Genomic DNA, 23,714 nt, shown 5'->3' with positions numbered 1-23,714 from the left:
TTGCGTGGAGATTGAGCGGCGACAGTTGACAGCTTTCACCTTCCTCCTGAAATCTGTAACGTTATCTTGGCAGCCAGGCGTCCCTCCGTCAAAACGGTATACACATGTAGATGGAACAAATTTGTGGCAAGGAGCACAGCAAAGGCTGTGGATCCCCTTTCTTTAAAAAAAAAAAATGTTTTTATAATTCTTTTTATTAAAGTATCATCGACATAACATACCATACTTAACATGCTGAGGAGACATAGTACATTTTGAGTATTTTAGCTTCCAGATGACCTAGATTCAAATCATAGTGCACAGTGTGGAACAATTAGGGGGGTGGGAATCATCATCTTCGTTTGTGTGCCGGTGGGGTACAAATGACAACTCGGTAGGAGTTCCAAGGCCCCCAAACCCTGTTCCATTTCCCGGGGCACCCTCTGGCTATGTAGACTGACTTTTCCCTGAACACACACCATTCTAGATCTTCCTTCCATGGTTCTACCCCGGGTGGTTGAAGGGCTCCTCAGTGTCTTGCGATATTTCTCTTCGTGATCATTACAGCCAGTGTCGCCCAGAGTTTTGTGTAGGAAGTGACGCAATTCAATTGTGAGCACCTCACTAAGGATGCAGTGTATAGCACGCCAGTAAGTTTGTATTTGATCACACTCCCATATGATATGAATGAAGGTGCTGTCTTTCCCACATTCGCGTCTATACTCCCCACTTTCTGCTCTACCCATACGGACCAGACATGGTCCCGTTATGTAGATTCTGTGGAGGATTTTGAGCTGCACTAAGCGCAGTCTTGCCTGAATCTCCTCCTCCCTCGGGGAGGAAATTGCCTCCCGACAATCCTCCTCGTCAAGCTCAAGTCCATCTCTTATTCATTTTTCTTTAAGGGACTTGAGTGGGTCTTCCATATTATTTAGTTTTTTTTAAATCAGGGAGATGGTCTTTTCGGGCAGGTGGCCGTCCAATATTCTATCCTCTAAGGGAGATGCCTCTGGGAGGGAAGACCCCCTAGTGAGATGGGTCTGGAGGGCATGACGGATCTGGAGATATCTAAAGCGTTCAGTGTCTGCTAGACTATATTGTTGTTGGAGGGAGGCAAACGGCACAACCTCATTTTTGACCCAAAGATCCTTGATCAGGGAGATCCCGATAAGATCCCACTTATCAAATCCCTGGGTTCTCCACAGGTTCCCTAGTTTTTCAGAATTCCATAAGGGGGTTGCCAGTGTGAGCCTGCGGTCCCAGCCCAGATGTTTGTGTACGACATGCCATATTTGGACCGAGTGGTTGGTTGGTCCTGTTAAGGAGTATTTACGAGGTCTAGAGTAGGGTGCTCTGTGTCCCCTGGTTTATGGCTGCTAGCTGAGTCGCCCAATAGTATTTTTTGATATCCGGGAGGCTGATGCCTCCGTCGTCCCAATTGAGGGTGAGTTTAGTCAGAGCGATCCTGGGTTTGGGTTTTCCATCCCACAATAGGTCCCTCTGGAGGCTCTCGATTTCCTGGAAATATGAGTTGGGAACTGGATCTAATGAGTTCTGAAGGGCGTACAGGAAGCAGGGCAGCACCATCATTTTTAAGAGAGCAGCTTTACCCAGCAAGGAGAGTGGCAAAAACTTCCAGCTCCCTACGTCGCGTTTCAGTCTTTGTATTGGTGGCAGGAGGTTCCGGGTAAAACAGAGTGTGGGATTCAGTGAGATGAAGATACCAAGGTACCTAAAGCCCTCTATTTTTGTTTGTATTGTGCAATTCCTTGGCGGGACGGGTGGCTCTCCCGTAAGGACATAAATAATGGATTTGGTCCAGTTTATTGTGAATCCTGAGTACCTGCCAAACACTGCCAGTATATCCAATGTGCACATCAAGGAAGCCTTCTGGGAGGCCAGATATAACAGAATGTTGTCCGCATATAGAGATATCCTATCCTCCCAGTCGGGGGACCAGCGCAGACCGCGAATGACCGGGTCCTTGCGGATCCACGCAGCTAGAGGCTCCAGAGCTAGAGCAAATAGGAGCCGGGATAATGGACACCCCTGGCGTGTCCCACAGCTTAGTTTAAATACCCCCGATTTCCTATTGTTCACCACCACCTGCGCCATTGGTTTTGAATATAATAGTCGGACCAGCCTATAAAATTGGGCCCAAATCCCATCTTGTCGAGTACTGCAAAGAGGTATGGCCATTCCACCATGTCAAACGCCATGGTGGCGTCCAAGGAGACCAATATTGCAGGCTCTTGCATAGTGGCTGCTCTTCCCAATACTCCGTGCACTCTACGCAGGTTCAAGCCAGTGTTCCGATGTGGCATAAAGCCTGACTGATCAGGATGTACCAGGCTGTCCATTACTTTCACTAACCGAATCGCCAGAAGTTTTGCAAGGATCTTGGGTTCTGCGTTAAGGAGGGATATTGACCTATAAGAGGCACAGCTGGTTTTGGGTTTCCCTTCTTAGTGAAAAACAACAATGTTAGCTACTCTTTGATCATCCGGGAACATCCCCTTTTCCCTGCTATCCATAAACATTAAGCGGAGGTATGGGGCTATCTTGTCTGGTCTGAGCTTGTAGAGCTCGATGGGTATGCCATTGGGACCCAAGGCCTTCCCCGAGTGTAGAGCCCTTATTGTTTGAGCTGTTTCATCATCAGAAAATTCGGCTTCGAGGTATTTACAGTTTTCTTCCGTCAGAGTGGGAAGTGTAATGTCATGAATTAAAGCACAAGAGTCTTCCTCTGTGTATTGTCCTTTCGTGCGGTACGCAGTCTGATAATGTCTGGCAAATCGGTTTGCAATTTCTTGTGTCAGTGATAGGGTCATCATCATCTCCTCTAAGCTCAGGTACTAGACGGCTGGCCCACTCCTTCCTGTCCAGCCATGCTATCAATTTCCCTGCCTTATCCCTGCACTCATATATTCTGCTTTGTGTTTCTCTCCCTAGAGCCCTGGCTCTGTCTGTAGCTACAGCTTTTACTCGTCTTGTTTGGGATGTAATAAATGCAATTTCTCAGGGGTGACTACCAGTTCTAGTTCTCCCTCCAACCTATGGACCTCTTCCTCTGCCTGCACTATGTCCTTCTGTCTGTCTTTCTTCTTCCCAGCTATCCGGGACAGGGCCTGCCCACGGATTACTGATTTGTAGGCCTTCCACAATATTTGGGCAGAATCCACCGTACACCCTCGTTCTCTTGAAAGTTTTGGTCTGTGACCTGATTGAGTTCCTTCGGGGTTACTGGGTCCCAGGGATACCACGGATTGATGGGAGCGATTCTCCCAATTCTCGTTTGGCCTAGGATTACATGTACCCATAGCGGTGAGTGATCGGAGATTCCCCTGGTTAAGTGTCGGACCTCGCAGATATTGAGTGCCTGGGGCGCTGGAACCAGAAGATAGTCAATGCGGGAAAGGCTATGATGGGCTCCCGATAAGGTTTATTGGATCCTATCTGGATTGTGCGTTCTCCACCCATCCACCAACCCCGTGGCCTTGAGAAAGTCGACCAGCCATCAATGCGCAGGTCTAATGTCTCGTGGGGGGTGTCGATCCAACGTTTCCGAGACTACTGCCTTGAAGTCACCCACCCCATGAGTAGGCCCTCTGGGAGCGACAATAGGATCGCGCCCAGGTCTTTAGTAGCATCCTGGAAACCTGGGGATATGTAGACTGAAACAAACGTCGCAGCTTTCCCCTCCCAGAGACCTGAAATTCCTATATATCTGCCCCGGTCATCCGACCATGTGGATTGAATGGTGAAAGGGAACGAGTTCTTGACCATTATGCCTACCCCTCGTGATCCGGTTGTGAAACCAGCATGCGCTAACAGTTTATATCCCCCCCCCATGTTCATCGCCTTACAGACTACGGTCTTTTACTGTGTGGTTATTTTAAAATGTTACCGTCCTCGTCCCCCCGCATACTCTCACTCTAAAAACAGTCTTGCTCACCTGCTGTCGAGAGCGGGATCCCCTCCTCAATCGCGCTTTGCCAACGCCATTTTGGGACAGTCTTGGGATTATAGTCAGGCGCCATATTGGTGTGGGCGCCAGCACTACAAGGCGACAGACTATTTAAACATGGCTAAATGCAAGCGCGCAGAGGCAAACCCGTCTGCGCCCCTCCGCGTCCCAGACGAGTCCAGGATGACGCATGGTTCTTTTAATATCACTAAGGTACGTTACTCTTATTCTAGAAAACAGCTGTTGGAGTTACGTAGTAGGACATATACTGCTGTCACTGCTTGTACTGAGATGGTTGATAATGTTATCAACCCTGGATCGGGCATAGGTAAAAGGTGTACGAAGACGCTGAATTATCTTAACTGTGGGTTGTTAAATAGCAGATCATTAGTAAAGCATCACACGGAAATTGCGCTACTGATTGAAGATATGCAGCTCGATGCTCTGTTTCTCACAGAAACCTGGATCAGAGCAGAATCAGCAGTGGAGATTGGCCTTGCCTGTCCCGACGGATTTAAAATTATACATAAACCCAGGACGGGGGGCATAGGAGGAGGGGTAGGACTGATCTTTAGGGAGGAACTCAAGTTCACCATGTTACAGGTGGATGAGTTAGAGGGAATTGAACTGATGGGCTTTTCACTCCACGAAGCTAGAGGTAATCTCTTTACTGGACTGCTTTGCTATCGCCCCCCAGGGAGTAATACTCCACAGCAGCCTCTCCTGAACACTATTGCTAACCTATCTTTATCACACTCTAAAATGGTCATTCTGGGTGATTTTAACTGGTGGGAGAACGCCAGTACGAAGAATCATCTAAGGGATCTGAAGTATACATGTATAAACTTCGGTCTCCAACAATTAGTCACCTCCTCGACTCATCAGGGAGGTCACATACTTGATCTCCTTTTTGCAAATGAGTCTGAGGTAGAACTCTTAAATATTTTACCCCAAACCTGGACAGACCATTACCTTATCCATTTTAAAATACAATTAGCCGATATTCATGTCCAAGCTAAAACGGCAGTACGGTATCGGAAAGGTAGAAACTGGATTAAACTAGCAAGGACAGGCGCCCTTTTAACTCCACCCACAGTGAGCCTATTTCAGGCCTCTAGCACAGTGGAGGCAAATTACAACGCCTATCAGGAGTTTATCACTGTTGCTTTAGATTACTTAATCCCGATTACAAAGATAAAAATTAGGAATAAAACCTCAGCGCCCTGGTACAATGAAGACCTGAGACAGCTAAGACTACATTGTAGAAGGGCCGAAAGGAAATGGAGGAAGGGATATCTGGACAGGGACAAGCTTGCACTAAAATCAGCACAGAGCAGGTACAAGCTGCTTATCTTGGTAAGTAAGGCTAACTTTTATGTCAAGTCCATTATGCAAGCATCAAACGGGGTTAAGGAACTTTTTAAAATCGTAAGAACCATCTCGGCTCCGAACTGCCTGGAGAATAAAGTAGTAGCCTCACAAAAGCTGTGTAACGAGATTGCCGCTCATTTCATAGATAAAGTGGCAAAGATCGTGGACCTTTTCAAGGGCAACGAAGTGGCTGCTCTGGATTCTGATAGAGGCGACCAGGGAGTCGTCGGGCCGGCATTGTTCCCTAGATACCTTTCCCATTTTCACGGATCTGACTTTTGATACAATGGCTTATAGTATCTCCTCTGGCTCACCCCTTGACCCCTTGCCTCAGAAGGTGTGGAAGTCTTACGGCCACTTGACCTTTCCTTGGCTGCGTCAGATCTGCAACCAATCTCTGGAAGAGGGTTTAGTCCCAGAGGGATGGAAACAGGCGGTGGTCTCTCCCCTTATTAAAAAACCCACCCTGGATCCAACTAACCCGGTTAGTTTCCGGCCTATTTCTCTCCTTCCTTTTCCTATTAAAATCCTGGAAAAGGCCGTGAGTAGAACCCTTTCAGATTATTTAGAGGAACGTCACCTGCTGGACAGGGACCAGTTCGGCTTCCGTCCCGGTCACGGGACGGAATCAGCCCTGGTTACCATGATGGACAACCTGCGAATGCGGGCTGACAACGGGAGCACCGTCGTTTTGGTGCTCCTGGATATGTCAGCCGCATTCGACACAGTTAATCATTCAATCTTGCTGGAACGTCTGGAGGAAATTGGGGTGAAGGGTCGGGCACTGCAGTGGCTCCGCTCCTATTTGGAGGGAAGATATCAAGTGGTGACCCTGGGGTCATTCTCCTCTGAAAACCCCCCCGTAGCTTTTGGAGTACCGCAGGGCTCTAGCATCAGCCCCATTCTATTTAACATATACCTACAGCCACTTTTTTCGATCATCAAGGCGTTTGGGGTTGAGCTAGTCAATTACGCAGATAATACGCAATTGGCGTTCTCACTGGAAGGAAAACAGGCGGTTCCCCTAGAACAATTTCAAAACTGCATGAGTCTGACTATAGACTGGCTACAGAGAAACTGCCTGCAGTTCAATGGAGAAAAAACTGAGCTATTGTATTACTCGCCGATCAGGCGGATTCAACATCCGCCGGTGGATCTCAGGCTTGCTCCGGATGAGGCTCCACTGGCCCCAGCTAATACAATACGTAACCTCGGTTTTCTGTTTGATAGTAATCTCCAGCTGGACTCGCAGGCAAATAAGACCACCAGCGTATGTTTTGGGCTACTACGGCCTTTACGCCGAATCCTTCCGCTTTTGCCCGAAGACACACGTAGTATGATCGTAAGGAGCACGGTACTAAGCAGAATGGATTACTGTAACTCCTTGTATTTAGGAGCCCCAATACATTCTACAGGGGCTTAAATCGTAAGCGCGACTCTTCTTCTACTCGGGCGCTGCGAGAGCTTCACTGGCTGCCAGTCAGAGAAAGGGTTCTCTTTAAATCCCTCTGTTTAGTCTATAAAGCAATACACGGGATGGGCCCGGTCCCTCTTCAGGAAAGATTTGTACGGTATTTTCCCCCGAGACAGCTGCGTTCCTCCAACGCTACCTTGCTGGCACAACCCAGATTCAAACGGACAAGGATGGGTGGGAGGGCTTTCAATGTGGTGGGTGCTCGGATGTGGAACGAGCTCCCATTGCGGATTAGACAGATGGACTCCTTAATGGAATTCAGGAAGAGCCTTAAGACCTGGCTCTTCCCAGCAGCGTGACGGCCCCTGACCTGCCTTCTCCCTCAGCACTGGTGATACCCGTCTTGTCAGAGCGCCAGGATACCCGTAGGGTGACAGTTTGCGCTATACAAATACCAATACAATCCAATACAATACAGGTGTTCCCCACCAGGTGTGTTTCTTGTAATAGGATAACATCTGGGGCTTGTCTCTTTATGTACTGATGAACCACACTACGTTTCACTTTATCGCCCAGCCTATTGACGTTTCAACTGATGATCTTAATCCCCGTATTCCACTGTGTACCCATTTAAATCCACGTTTCTGTACCGCTGCTTTGTTGTGATACATTCTGGTGGTGTCGATATAACGATTACTACAGTAAACTTAAATTCTAACAATACTAAGGTCCCAGCCCAACCGCCCTCCTCCCTGCGTCCCTGCACTCTGGGCTCCAAACTGCCCATGATACAACTTGCAGAGTGCCTGTCGTCCAACTCTTTAAATGTAGAAAAGTGTGGTACGTGGTGCTCTGTCCCCCCACCCCCCCCCCCTCCCCCCGGTATTTAATCATGTCTTTAGCCTTTGGAATGCTCTTGCCTTGCATAGAAGTCCAACAGTACTCCCTGGCGTCCGCCCCTCGTTCCCACCTCGGCCAGGCATACTTCGCATGTAGGTCCGGACCATTGCAGTCGTCATTTGGCCATCACCCGCTCAAAGCAATTAAAGTTCACCCCACCTGCTGCATGTTCTTCGGTTCAGTGGCTCTCCAACCATTCTGCTGCCGACTCTGGATGATCGAAGAACCAGGCACTACCATCGGCCTTCACCCGGAGCCTGGCCGGGTACAACATTGCGTACTTGTACCCATTGTCTCTCAGTGTCTTCTTGATTCCCAGGAAGAATCTTCGTTGCTTCTGGACCATTTGGGTGACGTTAGGGGAAAAAAGGTTATGTCTGCGTTGTCATATCGGAGCGGGGGTCCTGTTCTGGCATGCTGAAGTATTACATCCTCGTCTCGGAAGTTGAGGACTCAGACTAGGATTGGACGAGGAGGGGCCTCCGGCGACCCCCCCGGGACTCTGTGGGCCCTCTCTATAACAAAGAACTTCCCTAGCCCCTTTGGTTGCAGGTGTTTAGGATGATTGGCCCTCTGATTTCTCCGGAATGCTTAAAATGCGCACGTTGTTTCACCGTAGACATCCTTCATAGTCATCCATTTTAGATTCTGCGAACTTTCGAAAAGTTTGTAAGTCTTGCACGTCCGATTGCAACTGGGAGCTCCACGTGCTTAACTCGTTCACTGTTTGTGTTAAGATCTGCTCGTAGCAGGTTGACTTCTATAGGGATAGAGTCCATCTTTTGTTCCAACGAGGTCTTGATCCCTGCTATTGCCTCTATGACATCCTTAAGGGTGGGTTCTGGGTCCACCTCTCCCTCTACTCTAGCGCTTTTGTCTGTGAGCGGAGGGTCTTGCAAAGACTTCTTAGGGAGAGTGTACCAGTCTAATCTATTCTACTGTACAGGTTTGTTGCCTCTCGTGGATCACATTGTGTCTTCCTCAAACCATCTCGGTCACGTCGGTGCATAAGAGTATGTAGCAGGTCCAGATCTCCATGCTCCCCCCGGGCGTCGGGACAACGGCTCCTCACTGGTCCGCACTCCAGATGTTGCCACGGGGGTCAGTCGCGTCTTCAGGGGAGACGATGGGCAGACAGTGGTCCACTGGCACTATGCGATCTCTATTGAGGTGTCTGTACCTTTGTCCCGCGCCTCATGCACACGCCTGGTCCTTGGTATGAAGTGCTGCGCCTCTCAGGAGGGGAGACGTGGAGTGCTGTGACTTTGTGCCACTTCATAGGAGGCTCTGCTCTTCCTCTCTTTAATTTCTGAATAGGCCAGGCTTCTGGCGATCCGTGCAGTTATAGTCTGTCCTCTGCCTACGCCTTGCAGCCCGTGGGTGATGTTTGCAGGTGCTGCTCTTTGAGCTGGTTTTGGGGTGCCAGGTCTCAAACCTCACTCGCTATCTTTGGACTCGTGGTAGGCCCAGTATGCAACCTCACCATCCCCTTACACGGCGCCGTCCGATGTCTGGTGCATTGGGTGCCTTCGTCCCCGTTGTGCAGTCGCGTAGCCCTGGCCTCGCAGGCCCTGCCACCTCTGGTGTACTAAGCTCAGGTGTCGCTGGGGACCGAGATGCAGCAGACCCAGGATCCGCGGTTCGGCCAACCTGGCTGCGTAAGCACGCACGCCGCCTCAGCTCTCACGTGAGGTCCCGGCGTGAGTACCCGCAGTAGGCCGCAATCAAGTTGGGCACTATCTGGGCCCACAGGCGGCAGACAGTGTCCGCTGTTGCAGGAGTGTGTGCCGGATGCCTTCCGGTAACTGAATTCCCTTTCAGGGTGACGGATAAGTGTCCGGATATGCGGGGGGGGGAGTCGGGATCTACGGAGCTTCCCTAGGCAGCGGCCATCGTGCTTCACTGCTTAGCCACGCCCCCTGTGGATCCCCTTTCTGCCCCTTTTTCAGAGGTTCTCCTCTTCATTCTGTCTTTGGCCCAACTGGTCTCTGATGTGGGCACTCTTAAAGGCTATCTTTCGGCCTTTCTTCGCCTTCCTGATCAGCCTTCTCTTTTCAAGTCCCCTATTGTAAATCGTTTCCTTAAGGGCATTACTCACCTGTTTCCTCTTATTCCTTTCGTAATGCCCCAGTGGGACTTGGACCTTGTTCTGACTTGCCCTTTGCGTGCTCCTTTTGAGCCGCTACATAATTGTCCTCTCAGATTCTTGACCTTGAAGACTGCTTTTCTAGTTGCCATCACCTCTGCTCGCAGGGTGAGTGAGCTTCTGGCTCTTTCTTATAAGCCTCCTTTCCTTGCTGTTCATCCGGACAAGGTTGTCCTTCGAGCTCGACCTTCTTTTCTTCCCAAAGTAGTTACCTCTTTCCACATAGGACAGACCATCACTTTGCCCACCTTCTTCCCGCCGCCACATCCTTCTAAAGAGGAGGAGAGGCTCCACCGTCTGGATCCAGAATGTCCCCTTTCATTTTATCTGGATTGCACAAAACAATTCCGGGTGGATGATCAGCTCTTTGTTGGCTATATGGGTACCAAGAAAGGTTGGGCGTTCAAAAACAAATCGATCTTTCGATGGGTCGTTCTTTGCATTGATATTTGTTATTCCTTGGCGAAAAAGGAGCCTCCAGAAGGGTTGCGTGCCCATTCCACCAGGGCGACGGCATCCACTACTGCTTAGGGATGTAGAGTCCCCCTTCATGACATCTGCCACGTGGGCTTCTTTGCACAAGTTCACTAAACATTACTGCCAGGACAGCCAAGTCTGAAGAGATGGCTTCTTTGGCCGCTCCGTTCTTCAGGACTTCCTGGTGTGAACTTGGTTAGCAGACCCACCTCTGGGGTTGGTATTGCTATGGTATCTATTCTAAGGTAAGGAAATCATAACTAATAGTCTCTTTCAGATCAACAGGTTACTTACCTTCTGTAACGATATATCTGTAAGAGACATATATTAGTTATGGATTCCTTACTGCCCCACCCATCCTCCACGTTCTGCCAGCTGACTTCTAGAGGAAGGGACTCCCTTTCAGGGCCCTTGTTTTATGCACCAGTGGTCAGTGTCTTGCATGGCTCTGCGCTTCTGGCGGGGAATGTCATGTAAAGAACTGATGTCAGTGCGCAGGGGCGGCATCTAAGTAGATACGGCGACCTCATTCTGGCGATCGTGACGCCAACAACTAACGCGCAGTCGACCAATGCCACCTACCGACTTGCAGGGGTACTGCGTACTGCTGAAGAAAATTCTCTGGATCCAGTCTTACGCCTGGGGGTAATTCTAAGGTAAGGAATCCATAACTAATATATTTCTCTTACAGAGATATCGTTACCGAAGGTAAGTAACTTGTTCGACATGGTGGCTGAGATCTTCTCTGCAGTCCCAGCAGACTTAAGGAATTTCTAAGTCCCGACTAATGTAGATGGTGTAAATGCAGCCGCATTTGTCATCCGCTCAGGCCTGGACACCACTGATGGTCTGTGCAGGGCTATTAGACCGTGTGTTGTGCTTTGAATTCACAAATGGATACATTGCATTGCCTTCTCCAGGGACATCCAGGCGTCTTTCATAGAAATGCCTTTTTGCCGGCTGCTGCTTGTTTAGTGAAAAGGTAGGCTCGAGCCTAGAACGATTTAAAGAAATAAGAGCTTCTGCACGTTCTCTTGGGCTTTCATCTTCAGCCCAGCAGTCCAGACAGCTGTTACACCATTTTAGGGGCTAGGCCGGGGGCCTTGCATATTGACAGCACCAATCTCCACCCCTACACAACAGCTTTCCCAACCCTATCAAGGTGGGGGACTTATGTCCAGCATAAAGTGCTCTCGTCATCAAGGGCAGTGTTCCTCCCAGTCTAACACCCTTAAAGCCACAACTGCAAAATCCATTTAGTGCCCTACTAGGGGTTCAAAGCCATATGTGGCAACAGGATCAGCCACTTCATGCCAGGGTGGCAAAACATCACTTCAGACAGTCCTATTGATTGCCTAATAGGGAGACGCTCTGTCATTTATTCTTGACACACCACACCTGTCAGCTAGGGTTGAATACTTGTTTGAGGACTACCTGTCCATTTTATGCCAGAAACTGCAGGCTCTTGTAACTAAAGGAACTGTAGAGAGGGTTCCAACATTGGAAGTAGGGACTGGTTGTTATTCCCATTACTTTATAGTGCCTTCCTGTGAATTCAAATTTCAAATTCATCCTGCTCCTTTTGGCCCAGGTATTTTCTGCAGAGTCCTTCCTGGAGACAAGATGGTGGTGTCAAACCTGGAGGATGCAAATTTTCACATCCCCGTACTGCAAGGCCAATGTGGCAACCTGCAGTCCTAGGTGGGTCACCAAAAATGTCATTTCGCCATGCTCCCTTTGTCTGCCAGTGCCCCTCAGGTGTTCACAAAGGTGATGGTGGTGGTTGCTGCCCATCTGAAGAGGTCAGGAGTGCCAGTCTTCCCCTACATCAATGACTGCCTGAAAAGGTAGATTCGCCCGAGACCATATCAACCACCTCTGACTGCAGCAAGTGAGAGGGCTAGGGAGAGGGCAATGGGGGGAGGGAAAAGGAGAGGGCTAGCGGGGGAAGGAGGGAGGGGGGAGAGGGGGAGGGGGAGAGGGAGAGGGCTAGATCACTATTCGCTTGGCATTGAATGCTTTCTTGCCCTCCATCATAGGGAGGCAGGTGCTCATGGACACCACCGCCGCTAGGTGGTACTGCACCAAGCAGTGTGGGGAACGGAGTCCTCTACCAGAAGTCTCTATGCCTCTGAAAGCGTCTGGACCGCCAAGGAATTTCTGTGGTGGCGAACCACCTGGCAGGATCTCTAAACACCAGGGTGGACAAACTCATACCCTGACGCTTAACAGACCACAAATAGAAATTGAACCCGCAGGTGGTGAAGGGCGTCTTTTCATCAATGGGCAGTACTCTAGTACAATTTTTTGCCACGGTCGAGAAAGCGCAATATCATTGCTTTTTTGCTTTGGAGTGCCCAAGAAGTCTCTCTCTAGAAAGACGCATTCCACTTCAAGTGGAGATTGGGATTCCTGTATGCCTTCCTGCCGCTGCCTCTTCTGCCCAGAGTTCTGAAGAATATTAGGATGGACCGAGCCCAAGTCATCCTACTGGTAAGCATTGGGCCTAGAGAGTGTGGTACCCGGATTCCCTGTGTATGAGCATCTGTCCTCCAATCATGCTGCCCCTTCGGGAGCATCTTCTGTTGCAACAGAAGGGCAGGGTCCTGAACCCGGGTCTGCACAATCTGCATCTCCAAACTTGTAGCTTGAGCAAGGACTGTTGACCTTTTTCGACCTTCCTACTAAGGCCTTTAATAGCATTTTCACGGGAAGCATATGTCTTCTAAATCTGTATGCCAGTCGTTGGGACTTATTTGTGACTTGATGTGGCACCCACCAAAGCGATCCACTGCAAGCCAAGTAGTCTGGTTGTTTGTTGCTCGGCACTGTTAAGGGCTATTTGTCTGATCTTTCAGCTTTTTTGCGGTTGCTTGATCAGCGTTCTTTAATTAAATCACCTGTTGTGATGAGATTTTTACATAGTTTGCAACATTTATTTGCACCACAGCTCTTTGTGATGTCAAAGTAAGCCTTGAAATAGTTTTCTCTTTGTTTGATGTGCTCCTCTTTTGTTTGAGCAGCTACACAGGTTCCCATTGAGACTTTTGATGTTGAAAATGATCTTTCTCATCACCATAACATCGGCTAGGTGTGTGAGAGCTGCGGGTTTTTTTCTGTCAACCTCCATTAGGCAACACTCTTCCCATACAAGTTGGTGTTGAGGACTCTAGCTTCCTTTCTGCCAAAATTGGTTACTCCTTTTTATTATGACTGGCAGACCATCACCCTTGCACATTCTTTTCTCTACCTCCTTCTATAAGGATGAAGAGAGATTCCATTGTTTGGACTTAAGAGGGCACTAAGCTTTTATATAGATCGCACCAAAGAACAAGCATTGGCATAGCCAATAGGTCTCGCCTTCGGGACCTTATAAGTGTTTAGCCATGCAACGGTTGATGTTGTAGAACCAAGGATATTGTGCTGCATAACTAAATATTGATAAGGGCCCAAAGGCGAGACCTATTGGCTATGTTTTTCAATAGTGAAGGCAGTAATCCTTCTTATTGGCAGGGTGAATGTGCACACTGAGCAGCATTTGCTGCTGCTTTTGGGCCAGTCCAGACCTGGTTGCATCTTTTTGTTATTATGGTGGGGAGAAGGGTTTACATTACTTATCAGGTGACATTTGTGTCAGAGGGTGGCGCTCTGTGTCACATGACACCAAGTACTATAATGTGACCTATCCGTAGCTGGTTCCTGTTGTGCGCTTCATGCGAACTGTAACACCGTGAATCCTGACTTGTTAATCCTAAATACTTGAGCTGCTGTCACCCTTCATTTCTTTCAACTTTCCCTTTAGATTTATTTATTTCTGAATGGTGAAAATTTCTATGACGTACAGATAAGCCAGAAAGAACCACCACGGAGGCCGTAGTTACTAGCAGTACATGATAGCGATAGTTGGAAACAAAATCTATAGGGGCAGAAAAACGTATTTGGATATAATGACACGCCACCCCTGTATACTGTTTATTCTCGCTTCAGATTGGGGGTTCTGCCAATGGACCAGCGCTCCAGGCTGTGACAAGGTGTTGTTGCCACATCTGGTCAGTGCCAGATTGACAGCAAAACAATAGAAATATCTGCCCATGAGGTATTTCTTACATCAGCTAATTAAACACTATAAAGCACTATAGCACGGCCACTAGAATTAAGTGGCAGTGAAGAATAGGGTTGACATAATTATGCAGCAAGGAAAGTCTGTAATGTGGCACAATATGTAGCAGTAATATTTCAGTTTTTTGACAGTTTAACAACTACTAATAGTGTATGAGCAAAGCCGCACCTCATTAGTACCAGTTTAACACCTGAATGCAGCAATCATCAACTGAAAGCTGACCAGTTAACCCTTGCAGAGGGTTTGCCACTTCGCCGAACCACATATGACCCCTTTTGTTTAGAAAGTGTCTACACTTGGCTATGAATACACTTGTCTACACTGTGCGCTACAAAGTGTGAAGGGTACAATGGGAACGGTACACAACACAGAAGGCGTACCTAATGGAGGTAAGAGCCATGGGTTAGAGGGAGCCAAATCTTGCAAACCTTTAATGCAGTTTCGAGCTTAGCAACAGTTTCTGAAAGGAAGATTCTAGAGTCCTCACTGTGAGTAATGCCGAGCGCAGACTTCGGAGACACGATCAGTGTTTATTTATTCAACGGTAGCTGCCTTTCATTCAAAAGGCTGATCATGACGGATTGTGCATAGTTGGTACATTACAGTACGTGTCAAGTGTGTGTGTGTGGTGTGTACACTACAGTACGTGTCAAGTGTGTGCGTGGTGTACACACTACAGAATGTGTCAACAGTGTGCCTATGACTACCAATGTTGTTGACACGTAGTTGTGGAACAGCTGCAGGCTTGCATTTAAAACAGAATTCTTGTATTTTTTGGTGGTCGGTGCCCCTCCTCACATGCCTGACATACTCAGATTGCTACCGATCACAGCTGTGAGGAAATGAGACACCCTCCCTTCACCTCACAGCACTGCGCCTGCTCCTGTATCATACGACATAGCGCCAAGAGGAGTAAAGAGGAGCTAGACATCCAGGGGAGTTTCAGTACGCTGAGAAAGCGTGTGGCCGGGGACAGAGGAGAGGTACACATAGGAATAGGTGTGTGGCTCTGGAGGTGTACAGAGTCAGAGGCTGCAAGTGAGTGTTACAAAGTTCGGAGGGTTCGTGTAGAAGCACTGCCCTCTGTGGGGTCTGCATGTGAAACAGCTGGGAGACACGATCAGTGTTTATTTATTCAACCGTAGCTGCCTTTCATTCAGAAGACTGAACATGACGGAATGTGCGTAGTTTGTACATTACAGTACGTGTGAAGTGTGCCTCTCGGGTTTAAACAAGCATCGGCATACAAATAGAACATGGTGACCAGTACGGGGTTGTTTGCTCTCCCCCACACCCCAGTGACACATTCAGAAGTGACACCCTCAGTAATGACACCCATTAGTGATGCATCCAGGAGTGATAACCTCAGGAGAGACACACAGGACTGACAAACTTAAGAGTGACACGCCCAGGAGTGACACACTCTGGAGTGTAAGTACAGGGGCCCCTGTCCCTGCAGACTGGACTCGTTAAGATGTGGCCTAACGGTTAGACCTGGGTAACCAGGTTCGAGTCTCTGCGGCTCAACCTCTTGTGATTCTGGGCAAATCACTTCATCTCCCCGTGCCTAACCAAACATGGATGTGCCGTCTGGAACAGCTGGTGCTCGTGTAAAGCGCCCTGATACCTCCGGGTTGAGTTTGAGCTATATAAACCTACAAGACGAAAAACACGGCTCTGCGGATCTCGCACGCCCTCACACGTGCACTCACTGTCACGGGCCTCAGAGGTACTCTCGTGCTTGTGGGAGATACTCTCTCCCCTCCATAAGTGCCCCTCGCTCCCAGAAGATTCACGCACTTGCTGCTGGTTGGTCGAAGAGTGAGACACAAGCTCTCACGTGACAATGTCGGGGTATAGCGCCCACCAAGCGCATCTCGGGTTTAAACAAGCATCGGCATACAAACAGAACACGGTGACCAGTACAAGGTTGTTTGCTCTCCCCCACGCCCCAGTGTCACACTCAGGAGTGACACCCTCAGTAATGACACCCAGTAGTGATGCATCCAGGAGTGATAACCTCAGGAGAGACACACAGGACTGACAAACTTAAGAGTGACACGCCCAGGAGTGACACACTCTGGAGTGTAAGTACAGGGGCCCTTGTCCCTGCAGGCTGGACTTATTAAGATGTGGCCTAATGGTTAGAGCATATGACCTCGAATCTGGGTAACCAGGTTCGAGTCTCTGCAGCTCAACCTCTTGTGATTCTGGGCAAATCACTTCATCTCCCCACGCCTAACAAAACATGGATGTGCCCGTCTGGAACAGCTGGTGCTCCTGTATAGCGCCCAGATACCTCTAGGTTGAACTCGAGCTATATAAAACTGCGAGACAAAAAACACGGCTCTGCGGATCTTACGCGCCCGGAAATTGCTTGTACTGTCTCCACGCAAGGAAGCTAATGATGTTTAGGAACGACTGCTGTGGCACAAAATGCCATGAAGGTGCTTGTGTGTGGCATAGAAGGACTCCCTGCAGATAAATCACGGATTACAGTGACATAGCGCGTGACAGTAAGAAAATAACAAGCGCTCACCATGACGTTTTCGTCGCCTTATTCTGCCGTCCCACTTGGACGGCCTCGCCTGCTAAAAGGTTTCTTGTCTTTATGGGGCCATGTGTTTGGCCCCATAAAGAAGATCAGAAACCTTTTACGCCAGCAGGAAGTCAGACAAGCCAGTCCAACTGGGACTGCTCTAAAAGAGAAAAGTGTACATCACTGGAAAATCTTTTCCAATGGCTGGGCACTTTTTAGCATAAACGGTGACGCCAGCCAATGGTAAAGAGCAGCGGGGCTTAAACCCCGCTAGTGAAAGCTACCCAAAAACATAAAATCTCGCCAGTGAGACTGCGCATGTCTGCGCAGCCTACGCTAGCCGAGACCTAAAAACGGGTGGACCATCAGCTCTTTGTGGGGTTTTCAGAGGCAAAAATGGTCAAGGCAGTGCAAAAACCAACCATCTCCTGATTGTTCTCTGGCTAAGACACATCCCCCAGAAGGCTACTTCTGCCAGAGCTGCCCCCACTGACTTGCCACGTGGAGTGCCTGTCTTGAATATTTGTCAGGTGGCTAAGTGGATGTTGGTACATATGTTCATGAAGCACTAGTGCCTCAGCAGTCTGGTCTTTTGAGAGACATTTTGCCTCCTCGGTCCTGCTGGACTTTTTGATCTTAGTCCGGTCACAGACCCACCGCCTTCGGAGGTACTGCTTTGGTATTTATTTACCAGGTGAGGAATTTGCTGTTCGAAGTAAGAGCAAGTCATTACCTTTGGTAACTATCTTTCTGGTGGATAATCTAACTGCACATTCCTCACTGACACTTCCAGCGTCTTTGGGTTCTTTTGATCTCCCTCCTGAGGTTGTTAATGTCATCTTAGCGACCAGGCCCCCTGCCATGAAATCTGCATATGCAGGGTAATGGGATAGATTTGTGGCATGGTGTGGTACCTGGCATGTAGACCACTTGGCATGGAAGACTGTCCAATGTGGTGGTGTTCGCTTTGTTTTTGGCACAGCAAGCCTACCTTCCGACATATTTGAAGGATACCTGTCTGTTACTTCTGTCTTTTTTTACATTTCAAAGACCAACTGTGCTTGTTAAAATCACCAGTTATGATACTTTTTATAAAAGGTTTTGCAAAATGTTTCCACCAACACCCTTTATAATGCCACAGAGGGAGATTAATTTAGTTCTCATCTCTTTGTGTGTACCTCTGTCGAATCGGTGCGCAGTTTGATGTGTCTACTGCACACTGCGTGAGTGGACTTCATATTCTGTCCAGCCCCCTTATACCACCTTTTTCATGAACAAACTGTGAGCAACATTCCTGTTGAAGGTGGTGACTCCTTTTGACTTGAGGCAAACTCCTGACCTTCTTTGCTGTGCCTCTCATCTTGAAGGAGGAAGAGTATCTCCGTTGTTGGAGCACTTGGCTTTTATATTGATTGTGGCAGAGCTCCTTCTGGTGTTTTCTGGGACAAAGAAGGGCAAGGCAGCCCAGAAACGGACCTTCTCGTGATGGATAGTCCTCTGCATTAAGATCTGCTACACAATGGGTAAGAAGCAGCTCCCTGAAGGGTCACTACACCAGAGACGTATCCGAGACCACTATGTTGGCATGTGACTTGTCTACCCTGGGCATGTCAGGCAGCTACAGGGGCATCATTGCACGCATTCACAAAGCACTTCTGCCTTAACTGTCAGATTCCTAGAGATATTCATTTTGCCAGCTTTGTCCTGAAGGTTTTAGTCAGAGCCATTCCACAGACCCACGAACCTGGAAGTTACTGCTTTGGTATCTCTTCACAAGGTGAGGAATCTGGTGTGAAAAGTATTCATCAGATTTCTCACCGCCTAGCCATCTTCTCGTTCTGTGGTTTGGTCTCTTCTATCTAAAAAGATTTCAATCCACAGATCCACCCACTGATTTGTTAAATTCACTGATAGACTCCGCGTCTGTGGGCGTTGAGGAGTTTCTGGAAGAAACCAGTGTTAGCATGCATGGGTGTGCCCTGTTCGTCACTTCTGGAGTGCAACGGTGTTGACGTGCCACTGCAGCACATGCTGGCACTCATGAGCACTGCTTTGAATTTTCCGGATCCAGTCTGGCTCCTTAGGAATTTCAAAAGGTGAGGAATCTGCTGTTAGAAAAATAATCCACCAGCAATAGCGTTACCAAAGGTAAGTGATTTGTTTCTCCACAGCCAAGTGACTTTCACCTGCATGTCATCAATTGGTGCTAGGTCTTTAGGTGCTGTCTTGTTGATGCAGACTAGATCGATTTCAGCTCCAGCCATGTGACCATTCAAATACATAATTATCATGGAAAATGTGTTGTTTTCAGATGACGTAATAATTCACACTTGCGTAACCTGCCTTTTTTGTAGTTACCTTAATGACTTGGAGAGAATAGGCCAACCCAACTATGTTCCAACCCAGCAGGATGTGCTTAGGACTAGAGTCAAGACAACGGGAATTGTGGAGACGCATTTCACCTTCAGAGAGCTGTACTTCAAGTGAGTAGGCTGGCACCTCTTTCCTCAAGTGGAGCAGTATCAACAACTTATTGCTCTGGTGTCCAAGCATGGTGTAAACTGAATCCAATCAAAAGGCCACCCAGAGTCATGATTTTTTAATGTTAGGGATGCCTCCTATTTTGTTTGGGACGTGGGAACTATGTTCAGAAGCTGTCCAGCATCCAGACAGCTACTTTAACAATGTTCTTGACTTTATTTAATGCAGGATGTTTGATGTCGGAGGTCAGCGATCAGAGCGAAAGAAATGGATACACTGTTTTGAAGGTGTGACTGCAATCATATTCTGTGTGTCCCTCAGCGACTATGATCTGGTGCTTGCAGAGGATGAGGAAATGGTAGGTACTCTGATTTTAAATAAGTATCTGTATGAAAACTGCTTCTCTAGCATTGAAACGTGGCTAGATTGACATACTGTCTTGATTATTTTGCAAGCATCAGACTAGGAAGCTTAGTAATTTGAAGATGCAAAATTGATTTTGGTTCTACAAGCCTGGCCCCTAAATAGTGAATATGTTCGGTACATAGTCTGGACCCAAACAGTGTCTAAGTTAGGTACATATCCCCTGATGGCCATCTTAGATTTTTTTCTTAAACATGTACTTTGGCAAAATCTCAGTGTAAAAGTCTGTGAAATCTTTGTAAATGAGTTGCGGAAGTGGTCTTTATCGATGCTCGTCTTATAGAGGCACAGCAGGGCCTAGGGGATCGTATATTTGTTACATGCCCGCAGAAACAGAAAATATGGCGGACTTATCTCATATTTTCAGACCATACCCATCCCCTGTTTTCCCCGTGACATGGTCCTAACCCAAACATGAAAATTAGCTGAGCTAACGGGGTTTGGGAAGGCCCACCTTCAAGCACATCTATTTATAAATTATGATCCACTTTTTGTGGAGAGGTCCTTTCAAAGATAATGTTAAAAAAAGGAGTTTGATACATGCTGACAGAAGTTAGCACGCCAGTTAAGCAATCCATGGCAGGCTGTACTCCAAATTAAAAATGTTAGGGTGACTGACAGGTAATATGAAAATAAAGGGTTGAAGAGACAGCATGGGCCTGTGTGCTAGGCGAGTCTCTCGTGGCAGAATTAATGTTTGAAAGTATCAGCCAAAATTCTTGTAGGTGTTGCAATATTATGTTGAGGTATGGGTTGTATCCTAGGTTAATACTCATTTATTAATTTTCAGATTGTGACTGCAAATTCTTATATGAATTTCTCTGAGACTTGTAAATAGGAGTATGTCTTGGCCTGTGTGAAATCCCGAATACAATGACTTCTCGATCATGAGATCTTCATTAATGTTAATAAACTGTAGAACATCAATGCATGCATACCGGATCAGGGATTATTTCTTCAAAAGAAAATAATGAGGGACTAATGCAGAGTATGGCGGATAAGCTACTCCATTCAGCCTCAAGTCGAGCTCTGGTTCATAGTCTGAGGCGGAAGAGTTCTAGTCCTCCATGACCAAACATGGAACACATCAACAGTGAGTACACCATCCTTCCCTCGGCCACCTCACCATCATCAAATGAAGGTCAGCTGCTGCCCTCGAGGAAGTTGGGGGTTGAGCCATGAAGCCCAGTTTGTAGGCTTCCAGTCTGCCACTGCCTGAGATCCATGGTCTGCACCGAAAACATGCTTCGGATCGGCCTCTGAACTGGCCTCCGGTGCTCAAACAGCCACAGTAGGCCTGGCTTCTGGTCGCAGACCACACCTTTGATGCCAACAACTCATTTGGCACTGATGTCTAAGACAACCTTGAGGTCTTCTTCGACTTCCAAGACCTCTTTGGCACCATAACCTTCCTTGGCACCAGTCAGCCAGCGACCCAACTCATAGCCGAAACACCCAGTCCCCAAGGCCCTGTTCTCCACTGCCTATGATGACCTGGAGAAGCCTATCCTGTAGCATCTTCAGGAGGAGCTCGATTCTAGGCAGAAAAGGATACTTATCCATCCACAAACCTGCAGGATCCTCTCCCAGCCTCCAAAAAGACTCAGGCACCTATCCCTCATAAGAGGATATTGAATATTGAGGAGGCTCTTGCTCTGGAGCCTGAACCACCAGCTATCTTCAGGATCGGGGCACTAGCCTTCTACCTTTTTAGGCACCGTCCTCCTCCTCACCTCTTTCTTTCTGTTCACCATCCCCTCTTACACCATCACCTCAGCCACCGACAACCACCACTGCCTTAATTACCTACTAGATCCCCAAGGCCCCATAATCAACCCTCAGCCCCATAATCGACCCACCAGGTGACACCGACCCGGACCTTTACTCTGCAAAACCATGCCTGCCAGTTGACGCTACCTCTTACCATTCTTACCATGAGGTTCTGCTTTGGGCCACCGCATTTCTGAAGGTGGAGATGCACTAGGCCTAGAAAGATTGGGATTGCCTAGTGGAGGTGCTGTACTCCACCCAGCACCTCCTGTAGTAACTCCCTATGTTCAAGGTAATCTGAAACCGCTCCTGGCATGCTCAAGGAGCCGGTTAAAGCCAGGGTGGACAAAAAATACTACTCCCCCTCCCCTCAGCCCACTTACCACCCCTTACACCCCCTCCGTCGCAATACATCAGATGACAACAAGCTGGAAGTACAGCAGCTTCTGATGGATACATCTGTCAGTGGATTCCTCACCTTGTGAATATCCCCTGCGCCAGCATTCCACGGAACTTTTCTTTCCCAGCACTCCACGTCGACGTGGGCGACGTCACAATGCATCGGCTCCGCACGCGACTCCGTACGACGTCACCGGAGCCATAAGAAGCCCACGTCGGCGTGATGACGTCAGTTCCCTTTTTTCCGCGCCGTCGACGCGCACCGTTTTTTTTCCAGTGCTCTATAGCTACTTTGTAGTTTAGCTGTGTTACTGTGTAAAATTCAGTATGTCTTCGACGAGGAAGTCTGGCTTTAAGCCCTGTAGGGAATGTGGAGGCCTGATGTCCATGACGGATCCGCATCAGGACTGCTTATGGTGCCTTTCTTCAGACCACGATATGGAGGAATGCGGGTGCTGTAGGAGCATGAATCCTAAAGCGCTGAAGGAGAGGAAGACTAAGCTCTTCATGAAGAAGATCGTGAGGAGAAGAGAGGGAGAAGAAAAGAGGAATCGAGGCGGGAGTCATCGACTTGGAGGTCGTCGAAGTCGAAGAAACACCACAAGAAGAGGAAGCATTCTTCTCGGCGTCGGTCCTCGAAGTCCAGGAAGTCGAGGTCAGCTTCGCCCCGTCGACGTCGGAGCAAGGACTTGTCTCCTTCTAAGTCTCCGATGTCTCCCTCGCCGAAGCGGGCTCCAGCTCGTTCCCAGACGCCGTCACCGGCTCCGTCTAAGGCTTCGACTCCGGGTCAAGTGGAGTCTGATGTTCCTTTGGATGAGCAAGAACAGGAAGAGGCTGCTCCGGTGCCGGATGACTCTGCGGCTCCGGTGGATGATACTGCGGAGCCGACGCCGGTGACTCCACAAAGGGATACAGGGTCGGTCCCTTATCCCCAATTCCCGGCTCCAGGTACAGATTCCTCAAGCTTTCTGAATGCCATGTATGGTATTTTTAATAGGGCAGCCTTCCCATCCGGAGCACCAACTGGTCCCGTGGGTCCGATGGCGTTTACGCTAGGGGTGCCTCAGCATTACGCTCAGGCCCCCTTTCTGCCCTTTATGCCGATGGCGCCTTCTTGGCAGTTTCCGGCGCCGGCTGGGGATTCGACTCGACCTCGGATGGACAGTCAGTCTTCGGAGCCTTCCTCGACGCCGAGGCCGACTCCATCGGCGCCGCGTCCGGCGCTGCCGACTCCACCTATGGCGCCTCCGACTCCGGTACCTCTGGTTTCACCGACGCCGCGTACGTCGACGACGCCGGCTCCCCGAATCCGGTCGAGACGGGAGGCCCAAAGGGTATTGGAGGAAGGGAGATATCGAGCAGAGGTGGAGGAAGGTGAAGTCGGCTCTTCTTCGGATGAGTTTGAAGGGATAGAAGAAGCAAGTGGTTTGGATACCACCCCAGAGTGGGAGCATACTTCTGCAAGGTCTTCTCCTCCACAGGAATTGGCACCCTACCATGTGGTAATTAGGAAGGCCGCAGAGTTGTTAGATCTGCAGCTACCCTCTGTGGAGTACAAGTCTAACCTGCTTACGGAGGTGTTGCACTCTCCGACGTCAGCTTCGGAGCCTTTGTTGCCTTTCAATGAGGCCATCTTGGAACTGGTGTTGGAGGTGTGGAGGAAATCTCTTTCAGCTCCGGCGGTTTGCAGACAGGTGGCAAGAAGGTACAGAGTTGCACCAGGTGATC

The 23,714-nt window shown here is 48.7% G+C and overlaps 1 protein-coding gene across 2 annotated transcripts in view; it reads left to right on the top strand.

Annotated features, from left to right (window-relative positions):
• LOC146871859 (guanine nucleotide-binding protein G(i) subunit alpha-3-like) overlaps positions 1-23,714 on the top strand; it is a 481,263-nt gene that overhangs the window by 398,170 nt on the left and 59,379 nt on the right. For both annotated transcript variants that reach the window (XM_085651998.1, XM_085652007.1), the window contains 2 exons: positions 19,268-19,396; positions 19,623-19,752. In XM_085651998.1, coding sequence (XP_085508124.1) covers positions 19,268-19,396; positions 19,623-19,752 — 259 coding nt within the window. The remainder of the gene's footprint in view (positions 1-19,267; positions 19,397-19,622; positions 19,753-23,714) is intronic.

The sequence above is a fragment of the Triturus cristatus genome, chromosome 1_1 (genome assembly GCF_964204655.1).
Source record: "Triturus cristatus chromosome 1_1, aTriCri1.1, whole genome shotgun sequence".
In the NCBI taxonomy this organism is placed as follows: Eukaryota; Metazoa; Chordata; class Amphibia; order Caudata; family Salamandridae; genus Triturus; species Triturus cristatus.
The sequence above is the reverse complement of the archived record's forward strand: the minus strand, read 5'-3'. Positions and strand labels throughout refer to the sequence as shown.